Genomic DNA, 13,993 nt, shown 5'->3' with positions numbered 1-13,993 from the left:
TTACTGCTCATCATTCCCCCGAACACCTCGAAACCCTTCCCCTTTCCCTCGATTCTTGATTTCCGACCAACCCCTCAAATCAATTTTCAGTCAAATTTCATCTTACCCACGCATCAAAAACCCTCGAAATCCCGCCCACCCTCCTTCTTCGACCCCCTCAAAAATAAACCAAATCGCCCTTCCTTTTCTTTCCTCAATTGAGGAGTTATGATGTTGTTATTTGAGGGTCGTGGAATTACGGAGCGATTGAGGGCTTGTGTTGGATTCGACGGGGTAGAGGTCGTTTCAAGTAGGGTGGGGTTGGTTTTGGGATGCGTGGGGGCGGTTGTAAGGGAGTTTCGAGGTGGGTTGAGGTGTTGTGGTGGTGGGGCGGTGGTTAAGATGGCGGCAATGTTGGTGGTGCATGCATAGAAAAAAAAAATTTAAAGGTCATGTGACCGGCACGTGGGTGGTCAACGCCGAAAAGGTAGTCAACGGCCATATTCCGGCAAGTGGTAGTCATTTACAACAATTTTTTTAAAAGGTAGTTTTTCACAAAAAGTTGTATATAAAAGGTAGTTTTTCACAAAAAAATCCTTATACTTATTAAATACGATTAGCTTATTAAGGTACCTAAGACAATATAATAATGTACGTATATAGATAAATACCTAGAAGCACAACAAAGTCACGCTTATTAAGCCCTTTTTTAGCAAACAATTGAATGGCTTTGCGAACTGGAATTGTTGGAGGTGGAAGGATTGCTTCTGCTTCTTTGCTTAAAGATACACGTCCATCTCTTCTTCCAGTTTCTACTTCATACCATTTTCCTCCACCCTACACATTACATATATAATAATCATATAATAATCACACAAACAATCACTTAATTACATTAATTAACTTTATAAGTAGTTGTACTTCAAAAGTGGGAAAATAAGATAATAAAAACCAAATACGTGACAATAAAACTAACTTACTAAGAAAACAGCAGCTCTAGCAGCTATAACTAGAACATCTGTACAAGAGACAACTCCTGGGCAAACTTTCTCCACGACCTTCTTTATTTCACCAACATCCTCAATTCCACCAAGACGTTTATTTACTCGTGCCATTTGCTCAGTATGTTTTCCCTCGAGCAAAATCGATGCATCACAACCCTTTTTCAATCAAATTAATTTTTAGCACAACATCAAAAATTTGTATATGCATGAGTTTAATTAAATTGACAAACAAAATAATTGATACAATTTAATTTGGCCACTAATGCACATACCCTAACAAAGCAGTCATGGAATGATAGACGAATAAGATCAGACACAATATCAGGATCTTCCCTAATCTTCTGTTGAACAACTTTAAATATGAATTCCTCGATATTGTGTGCTCCACACTTCCCATTGTAAAACCCAACCTTTAGCTTATCATTTCCATAACATTGACCAACGAGGGTCATTAGGATGAGCCTTAAGAGGAAGCATCAAAGAGGACGAAGTGAGCCTCATTTTTATTTTATTTTTTCCTTATTTTTATTTACTATCTTAAGTATGTTTTACAAGGTAGGTATTTATAATGAAGCCAAAGCTTTAATCTTCTAAGGAATATGGCCATCTAGGGCTGCTGGACGTAAAGAATCTTGAAGTGGCTGGACTTATAATTTGCATGGTCTTATTCTTGATATATTTTAATCTTAGACAAGGTTGTATTCTAGTATCATATGAAGTATATTGTTATAATCAGTGGCGGACCCAGGAATTTCCGACTGGTGAGTCACAATTGATAACCAAATATGTAAAAAGAAAAAATTTACCAAAATTCCCAAGAAAAATTATTTACAAAGATCATCCAAATAGAAAATTGACAAGATTACAGTACTAACTAATAATTAACAAGCTTAAAATTGACAAGACTAAAATTAACAAACTAATAATTAACAAGCTAATAATTGACAACATGACAAGCTTAGCTCTCTAATAATTAACAAACTAATAATTGACAAGATTAAAATTTGTACAAGCATTAGGTTCACATTTCATCAAAAACCCAACAACATTAACAAAAGGTTCAAAGTTAGTATTTTTTTTTTTAAAAAAAAACTTAGAAAATAATTTTTTTTTTTATTTTTTTTTTTAAAAACTTAAAAAATATTTTGGGCCCTGGTGAGTCATTTGACCCACCAGGCATAAGGCCAAGTCCGCCAATGGTTATAATTATGTTGGACCGACGTGAACAAATACATAGCTAGGTTGATTCGATTATATTAACTAACAAAAGATTAAAGCTAATAAGTGCTTCTTTGTTAACAGCTTTACATTCGTATTTTCTACAGCAGTATTATTTTACTGAGTCAATTGTTCTTATTATCGATTAAACTTGGATTAGGCACATGCATTAGCTGTAATCATAATGCATTATTATATGCTAATATTGTTCATAACTTAGCCATCATATATGATAGATTAAATATTTTAGTGATACGATCGAATGTGGGTTGAGGAAAGAGGAGCGTAAAAAATGAGTTAATATTTTGGAGCAAATCTAATTTGGATTCCTCGAATTAAAAAAGGGTAATGTTATATGTAGCCCTAAGGACTACTAGTATATATAAGCATTAAATATACTTTTGGAAATTGTATAAAATTAGAAATTTATGACAAAAACACGCGTAAATCAGTGTTATTGGTGTTTATATTTTGATGATTTAACAAAAAAAAAAAAAAATAGGGTGAAACTTCAAAACCCACAATCTCAGATCTCCCAATACTCACTTATATAAAAAATTAATAATATAGCTTAATATTCAATACAATTAAATTCATCTTTGCATTTAATTTTAATAAACTTTCATGACATTCAAAATGATACAGTAGTATACTCCATATTAGGTGTAATTTATTTATTTATTTATTTTATTTATTTATTTTTACCGGCATATTAGGTCTAAAATTTGTCAAACAATTGACACAACTAGAATCCGGGAAAATAAACGACGGTTTTTCTACGACAGCTAGCAAAACTGTCGTAATTTTTTTATTCTACGATGGTCTTAGTAGCTGTCGTAATATTACAATGGATTTTGTTAACTATCGTTGATTTACGACGGTTTTTGGACAATAAAACTATCGCAACGGACATTAAAAAAATTAATTAAAATTTTAATATTTGCGACAGCCATAAACTGTCGCAAATTACGACGGTTTAAAGTTGTCGTAAGCTTTTTTTTTTTGCAACAACATTAAAAATTGTCATTGAAATTAATTAGTAAAATTGTCGTAATTATTTTTTGCGACAGTTAAATTGTCTTTGAAATTTTACGACTCATTTGATTACGACAAACCCATTGTGACAGTTGGCCGTCGTAACCAATTTTTGCGACGGTTTAATTCATTTTAGCGACAAATTTTGGTTGTTGCAAAATTGCTAATTTCTTGTAGTGTGAGTTTCATTTGGAGCAAAGTTATATATTTCCTCTGTTCTTTTTTAATTGCAGTATGAGTGATTTCATTCTTGCCAATATATTACTTTGGCTATTAATATTTATAATTATCATTTTAAAATTGATATTTTAAAAATAGATTTCGAGACGAATATAACTAGATCACATATGAGTTATTGTTTTTTACGGATAAATCACAAAAAATGGCCAAAGAAAATTAGGTAAATATTTTAAAACAGTAAAAGTCCTTATGGTAGGTGCAATCATTTTCTCCATTTTTGTCTTTTTATTTATTAATTTTTTTTCTTCTAATTATACGAAAAATGTTCTTTTTAAAAAACTTTAAACCATTTATTTTCTTTCCTTTTTTTTGGAAATGTGAAGGAAGATGATCGTTGCTCTTCTCATTGAATGGCTGAGAGTATAAATATAAAATATTGCGAGATAAACTCGGCAACTACTAAGCTACAATCTAGGCTATGATTAGGCTAGGATATATACACTTGCTAAGTTAGTTATTTACTAAGTCAAAGAATATATTTGCAATATATTCTAACACTCCCCCGCAGTCGTAGCGGGAGCATCACGGATGCTATGACTGGTACGAAAATCATCAAACAAAACCCGTGGAAGAACCTTCGTAAAAATATCTGCAATTTGATAACGGGAAGGAACATGTAGTACCCGTACCTCGCCCTTAGCGACCTTTTCTCGTACAAAATGAATGTCCATCTCAATATGTTTTGTACGTTGATGTTGTACTGGATTATCGGAGAGGTAGATGACACTCACATTGTCACAGTAAACAATAGTTGCTTTACGAATAGGAAAATAAAGATTAAGCAACAAATTTCTGATCCAACAAGAATCGAACACAACATTAGCAACCCCGCGATATTCGGCCTCAGCACTTGACTTGGATAATGTAGGTTGCCGTTTAGAAGACCAGGAAATCAAATTGTCACCTAAAAACATACAATAACCTGAAGTAGATCGCCTGGTGTCGGGGCATCCCCCCCAATTCGCATCAGTATAAGCAACAAGTGTGTTAATAGATGACTTATACAGATGCAAGCCAAAGGATAAAGTGCCCTGTAAATAGCGTATAATACGCTTTAGAGCAGCCATATGCGCATTGCGCAGATCATGCATGTGAAGACACACCTGTTGAACTGCATAAGAAATGTCAGGTCTGGTAAAAGTCAGATATTGAAGAGCACCTGCAAGACTCCTGTTCTTAGTAGGATCTTCATATGGAGCATCATGAGAAGCACTAAGCTTAGATTTTGTGTCAACAAGAGTGGGACAAGGACTACAGTTAGACATGCCTGCCTTGTCAATGATAGAAGAAGCAAACTGTTTCTGAGACAAAACATACCATTAGCATCACGAGTCACAGCAATGCCCAAAACGAAACTCAAAGGACCTAAATCCTTCATAGCAAATTCGGAGGACAATAGATCCATAATACGTGTCCGCAGACGGTCAGAGGATGCGGTAAGAATGATATCATCAACATATAACAGAATATACGCAGTATCAGATCCCTGCCTAAAAATAAACAGAGAAGTGTCAGATTTACTGTTAGCAAATCCAATGGAGGTGACAAAATCTACAAAACGCTGATACCAAGCCCGAGGAGCCTGTTTGAGACCATAGAGAGAACCTCGTAACAAACACACATGATCAGGGCGACTCTTGTCACGAAAACCCATGGGCTGATGCATATAAACTGTTTCATTGAGCTTACCATGCAGGAAAGCATTCTTGACATCCAACTGATAGATCGGCTAAGAGTGAGAAATAGCAATGCTAAGAATAGTACGAATAGTAGCCGGTTTTACAATCGGACTAAATGTCTCATCACAATCAATACCCTGCTGTTGAGTCTTACCATCAGCCACAAGACGAGCCTTATACCGCTCAAAAGAACCATCAGAATTTCGTTTATGACGAAAAATCCACATAGAGCGAATCACATTCATATTAGGAGGCCGAGGGACCAAATCCCAAGTATGATTGTCAATTAGAGCATTATATTCATCTAACATTGCATTTTTCCAATTAAGGTCACGAATAGCACTAATTGGGTCCTTTGGTATAGGAGAGATAGAGGTAGTGGTCATTGTGTTTAGATTGGAAAAATATTTGGGGTTAGGTTTGACAATGCCGTCTTTAGCTCTTGTGGTCATTTGATGGGTTGTGGGGATAGGTGAGGGAGGGGCGGTTAAACCGCTGCTAGTGGCAGGCACGGTGGTGCTGGTGGCAGTCACGGTGGTGCTGGTGGCAGTCACGGTGGTGCTGGCAGGGGAGGGGGAGGGGTGGTCCGTACCTCGTGAGGAAGTAGGGACTGGGCTGTCAAAAGGAGGGTGCAGGATTAGTGTATGTTGGGCTGTATTTCGTTGGGAGTCCAACTGCGGATTTGTGACAGTAGGGGGAGGAGTTAGGCTGAAGGTAAAATTCGGTCTAGAAGAGGAAGAAGAGGAGTGCTTCCCATTTTGAGGATTAGGTGGAGTGGGCTGGGCTTGGGAAGGAGAAGTATGCGGTTGAGTGGTGCACAAATGGGGTGGATGATTTAATGAATTAAAATCCAAAAAATCGTAATCATCATAAGTCGGTTTGTGATATTTTGAGAACGGAAATTCGTTTTCGATAAATCTCACATGCCTACAAATAATGATTTTTCCATTTGATAAATTATAGCACTTCGAACCACGATGATTTGGCGCAGGGCCAAGATAGATACAAGGAGTGGACCGTTCTTGCAATTTGTTAATGGAAGTGGAGGGAAAAAGAGGAAAACATAAGCATCCAAAGACTCGTAAAGCCGAATAAATCGGATCATGCTGGTATAAAATTTGTGTAGGAGATTTATAACCTAAGACTTTGGAGGGTAAAATGTTAGGGAGGTAAGTAGCCATGGCTAGGGCATGATGCCAAAAGGAATGTGGCAAGGATGCATGAGCAAGAAGGGTCCGAATAATGTTATTAATTGATTTTATATGGCATTCAGCTTTTCCATTTTGAGGAGAGGTGTGGGGAAAAGAAAGATGATAAAGCATGCCTTGGTTCTCAAAAAATTGTTTAAGAGTGCCATTAACATACTCAGTGCCATTATCACATTAAAAAGTCTTAATGTTACGTTCAAATTGAGTTTGGACTATCTTATGAAAAGATTGCAAAATGTGTTTAACTTGTGATTTCTTAGAAATAGGATAAGTCCATAAGAATTTGATGTAATCATCAAGTAATAATAGATAATAGCAATGGCCAGAAGAACTAATAATAGGAGAAGTCCAAAGGTCACTATGAATAATATCAAAAGGAAAAGCAGTGTGCGACATAGAGTCATTAAAAGGAAGTTTTACGTGTTTCCCTAAAGGACACGAAGCCCAAAAAGAATTACAAGCCTTATTACATTCAATTAAATTTTGATTGCTTAAAGATCTAAGAACGACGTCGCCAGGGTGTCCTAATCGATTATGCCAAAGATCGGAAGAAAGAGAAGTAAAATTTGAATGTGTTACTGGAGAGTTGGCTTGACTGGAGGGAAAGAGTGGATATAGGTCACCGGTACTGTCACATCTCATTAGTTGGGCTCCCGTCTGTAAATCATTCGCATAAAACCCATAAGGATCAAAAGAAATAGAAACCATATTGTCAGTGGTGAATTTACGGACGGATATCAAGTTCTTTATTATTTTGGGAGCATGCAAAACACGGTTAAGGGTAAGGGAGGGTACGGTGAGGGCAAAGTAGCACTACCATGACCAATAATTGGAACTAAATCATTACTACCAACAACAATATTATGATTTTTAATGCTCGAATTGACATAAGTGGAGAGAATACCTTGGTCGGCCGTCATATGAGATGTTGCACCAGTGTCCATATAATAATTCGGATCCGGTCGGTTGAGGTTAGCTAGCATTTGCATTGCGGCTTCAATGTGTGTAGGCGTCGGGTTCGGACCCATGTCAACAGCAGAGTGTGCTTGTGGAGATGGACCCAAGATACCAGGCCCATTAGACCGTGACCCAGTTGAAGAAGCAGCAGTCCGAGGTGCCCACGACTGTGCTGGATACGGGAAAGGAGGACTTGGCCATTGGGCCTGCCACGGAGCCCAAGAAGCTGCCATGAATATTGGCCTTGCTGAAAAATCCAAGGGTGGCCATTGGATGGACTTGACTGCTGGGCTGGCCCACCAGAGTTACGAGCAGGCTTAATAGAATTCTTGGAATTCTTTTTGTGCTGCTTGTTAGTCTTGTTGTTGCGAGAAGCAGAGGACTCCGATTGGTTGCCACCGGTGGTAGAGACGAGGGCAGTGGGTGCACAGCCATTGGAACCACCTTCCTTAGCTAAGCGATTTTTGATAGTACGCTCAGCTAATTTAAGACGAGACCGGCATGATTCAAAAGAGGGCAAGGGTTCTTGATTTTGGATGAAGTCCACCGTTCCGGCGTATGCTTCGGGTAGTCCGGCAGTCAGTTTAATAATAAGACGGGTATCGGGAATCGGAGCATCAACATCCGCGATCAGCGAGGGATTTGATGTGATTGCAATAGCCATCAATAGAGGAAAAATTCTCGAAATCAAGGTCAGCAAGTTCTTGTTCGAGATGAGAAGCCCGAGATGCTTTGTTATCTTGAAACATAGACTCGAGACGAGCCCAAGCACCTTGAGCGGTGTCATCCTTGAGATGGATAGCGGTGAGATGGTCATGAGAAATTGAATCGTAAATCCAATTAAGGATTGCGGCATCAAGGCGTTTCTAATAGGCTAAGCCTGCCGATTTGGATTTCTCATAAGCAGCGAGTTCCGTCGCTTCGGTTGGAGGTATGATGTGATTTGTAAGGTCGTGAACCCTACAAAGCACCTTGAAGAGGGCGGCCCAAGAATGATACATTCCAGCGGCTTCCAAGGTAATCGGAATAAGCGATTTGACATTTGTGATAGCAAACGCAGGGTGATATTTTGGAGTCTCTGCCATGGAATGTTGCAGCGGAAGTAGAAAGGGAAAAAAATGAAGAAGAAGAGGTTGGGCCGAGAGTAAGAGGGAAGAGGAAAGCTAGGATCGAAAACTCAATCTGATACCATGAAGGAAGATGATCGTTGCTCTTCTCATTGAATGGCTGAGAGTATAAATATACAATATTGCGAGATAAACTCGGCAACTACTAAGCTACAATCTAGGCTATGATTAGGCTAGGATATATACACTTGCTAAGTTAGTTATTTACTAAGTCAAAGAATATATTTGCAATATATTCTAACAAAATAAATGCAATTAATTTTTTTAATGGATACAGAAAATATTACAACCTACAAGTTATGATCTCTCCAATTTTAAAGTATTCATCAATTCAAAGAATCATGCATGATTGTGTTAGCAACTTCAAGAGAAAAAACAACGTGAATTGTCCTACCTAATAAAAACGAGTATGATAGGTCTAATAAAGAACACTATGTATATTTTGTACGTACTGTGTATATAAAAATGCCAAAAAGATTTGGACAATTAATTTTTGGTGGCATGCTGACTAATTTAAGTACGTATATTAATCATATACACGTATCGAAAGTAACTGGACGACTGGATGACGATTCTACTTAATTAAAACATGTCATCGAGCCAATGTGAGTTAATTACTATAAAACAATAACGTTTGATCATAAGAAGTCATTCAGAGATAGTTTAAATGATCAATGTGAGTTAATTACTATAAAACAATAAAGTTTGATAATTTGGAAGGGAAGTCAACAAGAGTAAAATACAACAATTTATTTTTATCTGTATATAAGCATCCCTCGGGAGGATTTTCCTGAGTTTATTATCACGTATAAGAAGTTTTAACATAAAAATGATGCAAAGATGGAAATAACAAAATCAATTCATCTTTATCCAATGACAAAAATAGTGATAGTGTAAATAATTTGTAGTGTTGTGGTTGAAATCTTGTCCAATAATTGAGATACACTAATTCACGGAACCACAAGTTTTTCTGATCTCTCCGTGATGGCCCGTTAGGACTCCGATTCTAGCCATCTTGACCATGGCCGGACCGAACTCGTTCAAAAATTGATAGGGACTTTTGGCAAGCCCCTTCACAATGCCTTTAGTTAGAGGACTTATAGCCATGTTTTGGTCAATCTCTAGGGTGCCATTGTGTGCTACTATTTGCTTGTAATAGGCATTGTCCATCTTGAAATGACTGTTTGGGGTTTGGTCAAGGAATGCCTCATTGTCGCTTTGACTATTGAGAGGACATGTGTTTCGCAAGACTTTGAGAAGCGATGAACTTATGGTTGGGTCTGGTTTGTGGGTACCATGGAAGTTATATAGACGTTTTTTAAATGAGTGACAGTGTGCAGTTCCAGCAGTATGTCCACCTGTAAATTTGTAAGTAATTAATTTAGATTTAGCAAATAATTATGAGCGATTAATAGATAAGTTATTATTTATATGTGACTATTGGAATTTACTTTGCATAAATTTGCTTAAGAAAATGTAGTCGTTAATAAATACCTAAGAGAACAACAAAGTCACGCTTATTAAGCCCTTTTTTGGCAAACAATTGAATGGCTTTATTCACAGGAATTGTTGGAGGAGGAAGGATTGCTTCTGCTTCTTTGCTTAAAGATACACGTCCATCTCTTCTTCCGGTTTCTACGTCATACCATTTTCCTCCGGCCTTCAAATATTACATAAATAACAATCGCACATACATAATTAGTTAATTGTAATAACTAGCGTAATATGTAGGGTTGTTTTTTTTGAAAGTGAAAAATATAAAAGAATTTACTTACCAAGAAAACAGCAGCTCTTGCTGCTATAACAAGGACATCAGTACAAGAGACAACTCCTGGACAAACTTTTTCTACCACCTCCTTAATTTCACCAACATCCTCAATTCCGCCAAGTTTTTTGTTTACTCGTGCCATTTGCTCTGTATGTTTTCCCTCGAGCAAAATTGATGCATCACAACCCTTTTTCAATCAAATAATTTAATTAGCATAGATTTTTTTTTTTTTTAAAATGTTTTTAAAAAAATAATAATCATGAAATTCTTTCAATTTAAATTAGTCAAATACATACCCTAACAAAGCAGTCATGAAATGATAGACGAATAAGATCAGATACAATATCGGGATCCTCCCTGATCTTCTGCTGAACTACTCCATAGATGACTTTCTCGATATTGTGTGATCCACACTTGCCATTGTAAAACCCAACTCTTAGCTTATTGTTTCCATAACAATGACCAACAAGGGTCATTAGGATGAGCCCAAGAGAAAGCATCAAAGAAGGCGAAGCAAGCTTCATTATTATTATTTAATTATTTTCCCCTAATTACTATATGTTTTATTATAAGTGTGTTTAGCAAGGTTTGCTAAAATGTCTTATTTATAGTGAAGCCAAAGCTTAAACCTTCGGAAGAATATGGGGCATCTAGGGCTGTTGGACGTAAAGAATCTTGTCAGCTGTATGTGCTTATAATATTCACGTTCTTATTATTTGGTTAATTTTAATCTTAAACGGTTGTTGTATTATTATTATTATTGCTAAAATTGGACCGACGGGATAATAATCCTAGCTTGATTTGGTTAGAGTGACAAAGAAATGCTTCATTAGTATGATTGATTAATCCCCAGAAGAAACCTGCTTTCGGTTAAATTTGGATTATGCACATGCATTTGCAATAATTGCAATGTTGTACCACGTAAATTATTTGTTTTTTTTTGGTTTTTTTTTAAAAAATAAATAAATAAATAATGTATGATATATTATTATATGTTTAATTTGTTCAAACATAGCCATCTTATATAACTGATCAATTATTTGCTAATAATAATTTGTGTCTAATGGAGAAAGGAATGATTAAAAGTTTTGAGACATTGACCAACTATATAACACCTCCCCCTTAACCAAACAAGAAAACAAGGGTTTTAAATTATTGGGCACTCACAGTAAGTTAATAAACAACAAAGGACCCGCATTGTTAAAACGGTTTGACAGTTCGGTTTCGGTTCGGTTTGAAATCGGTTCGGTATTTAATCGGGTCGGTTTGGAATCGGTTTAATTGTCTCACGGGTCGGTTTTGGTTCAGTTTAAATAGTTATCGGTTCGATTCGGTTTCGGTTTATTCTTAAGCGGTTTTAATTCGGTTCGGGTTGTAAACAGTCCGGGTAGTAAACGGTTCGATGCAGACGGGTTGCGGATTGTTAACGGTAAAATGTAAACGGTTTTTATCCCGGTTCAAACAGTTTCGGGTTAGAAACAGTTCGTTTCTTTTTTTGTTCAGTTTATAATTGGTTCGGTTCCTTTTCGGTTCAGTTTTTAACTGGTTCGGTTCTTTTTCGGTTCATTTTATAACTGGTTCAGTTCTTCGATGGTTTAAACACTTTAACGTTATTCATATCGGTTCCATTTCAAGTTTACTAAATTACGGTTCGGGTCGGTTTTCGGTTTCAAAAGATAAATTGTTTATCGAGTTGTTTGGATTCGAGCAGTTAAATGGTTTTGGTTTCAAATTTGATAGTACTTGCTAACCTTTTGCGTTCACAAGTTTTATATAAAGTCCTGAATCATTTCATATTTACTTATTTAGGCATCATATTATAAACAAATTCTCATTGATATTATAAATACATATTATGTTCTGTTTCAAGTTTAGTCATACCGATCTTACTAGTTTATTACGAAGTAGATTATAAGAGTTAGTGTATTAATGTATTATTGTTTTACAATTAGGTTATTATATGCTTCTTATTTAATCATTTATATACTATGCATAGTATCATAATCATGATTTGATGAGTTCTTGTGAAATGGAAATTTGCAATTTGGTAATTCGATACTTGATTAGTCAATAAGACTGATAATTATGACTCGTTTATCATTATATATTTTCATAAAATTATGAAGATATTACAAAGTGCTTTGATTTATATAATGAAAGAAAACACTAATGACTAATTAACAAGGTAATATTGATTAGTTCAATCGATCATATGTACACATTATTAACACATGGCATCTAACCATCTCATAGTTAAATATCCGTATCATCGTTATTCGTATGTATTAGTACAAAGTTATAGACTCATTAGTGATTTTTTAAATTTATCTATTTATACATTTTATTAATATAACGTTTTTATAATTTTTACGTGTATGAAAATAAAGATATACTAGTAGATGTTTTAATACGTGTCTTGGGCACTGATCCCGATCAAATGGGGCAAAAAAATACTAAAGAATTGAGGGAATAATATTTTTGTAGATGAATGTACAACACAAAAACACACACGGATCACCACTCTCAACCATAGATTAAAAAATCAATGGTTAGATTCTTTCTCCCACAACACACACGAATCACCACTCTCAACCATAGATTAAAAAAATCAATGGTTAGATTCTTTCTCCCACAACACAAACAGATAACCATTCTGAACCATAGATTAAAAAATCAATGGTTAGATTTACATGAAACCCTTTCACTCTCACTCTCACTTTACCACTCACGAGCTCACGGCGCCTTTCATTCTCACGGGCTCAGCGCCTCTCCGTCTCCCTCATACATTCATTCACGGTGGACCTTGAAGCTGTCCTGATTCTGCCTCTCTCTCATCGGTGTTTGCTGCCCTAAATCTCCAAATTCAGGTAACCACTCTCTCTTTCTCGATTTTAATTGATATTTTTTGTTGGTATGAATTGGTTTTTTTTTTTATTTTTTATTATTTATATTCTGTATATGTATTTCTTGTAATGCATGGCAATTGAAAATGTAAATTTGGGGATGAATGGATGATAGTAACAGTATATAAAAGATGGCCAAGTTGTTGATTTTATATATATAAATGAATAAATTGACTGAAAGTGTTGAAGAATGGGGTTTTGTTTATAAGGAATTAAGGATATATAACTTATTACATGCAGTATTATGAGTTTTTGTGCTCCAGCTGCTATAGCAAGTTTTATACAAGGTGGCTGGCTTCATTGTCTCTAGGTGACTAAATGCTCTGTTTTGCCGGCGATTTTTAAAAGTTTATTAAGCACATTATTGCCTGAACTTTGGTTTATTCATACAAAATTAACACACTGTTTTGTTCAGTACATTTCTATTAGTTGCTGCTGTGAAATATTAAGGTGAAAATTAATTAAATTAATTAAATTGACACTTTGTATTATCCCTGATCAGATAAAATGGCCATCTATATGTATCAATATGTGGCCTAGTATTGATTTTCTTTCAAATGTGGTATGACTGGTATCAAACTATCAATAGTGCTAAAATAATAAGAATTCTGGTCAGTTTTGAATATATACCATGTTCTTTGCTGATGAGTTGACATATAATGGAATATGGTTTGCTCAACTACATCCACTTATGATGAAATGTGTTGTTTTGTTTCTGTTTTTTTAGTAATGGAGCAAGGGTTTGGAAATTATGATGAGCAACCAATATTCAGCAATCCCATGATATATTGTTTGAATTTGGATGTTTCTGCTTTTCTTTGGAAATAATGGTGGCATTCATAATCAGAAATCTTTCGCAAGACATGGAGAATGAA

General features: G+C 35.7%; 2 protein-coding genes across 2 annotated transcripts; both read right to left on the bottom strand.

Moving 5' to 3' along the window:
* Positions 1 to 654: 654 nt before the first annotated feature.
* Positions 655 to 1,760, bottom strand: LOC110713663 (peroxidase 60-like). The gene is made up of 2 exons (XM_021892123.1): positions 1,256 to 1,760; positions 655 to 1,139 (listed from the first exon to the last, which is right to left on the bottom strand). Exons 1-2 carry the CDS (start codon positions 1,433 to 1,435, stop codon positions 951 to 953), a joined length of 369 nt encoding a protein of 122 aa, XP_021747815.1. The 5' UTR covers positions 1,436 to 1,760; the 3' UTR covers positions 655 to 950.
* Positions 1,761 to 9,115: 7,355 nt separating this feature from the next.
* LOC110713810 (peroxidase 57-like) lies at positions 9,116 to 10,799 on the bottom strand. The gene is made up of 4 exons (XM_021892250.1): positions 10,512 to 10,799; positions 10,223 to 10,402; positions 9,942 to 10,107; positions 9,116 to 9,805 (listed from the first exon to the last, which is right to left on the bottom strand). The coding sequence occupies exons 1-4, from the start codon at positions 10,737 to 10,739 to the stop codon at positions 9,393 to 9,395; spliced, it is 987 nt and encodes a 328-aa protein (XP_021747942.1). The 5' UTR covers positions 10,740 to 10,799; the 3' UTR covers positions 9,116 to 9,392.
* Positions 10,800 to 13,993: the final 3,194 nt, after the last annotated feature.

Source organism: Chenopodium quinoa, unplaced genomic scaffold (genome assembly GCF_001683475.1).
Source record: "Chenopodium quinoa cultivar QQ74 unplaced genomic scaffold, ASM168347v1, whole genome shotgun sequence".
Classification (NCBI taxonomy): Eukaryota; Viridiplantae; Streptophyta; class Magnoliopsida; order Caryophyllales; family Amaranthaceae; genus Chenopodium; species Chenopodium quinoa.
Note: the sequence above shows the minus strand (reverse complement) of the source record. Positions and strands in the feature narration are given on the sequence as shown.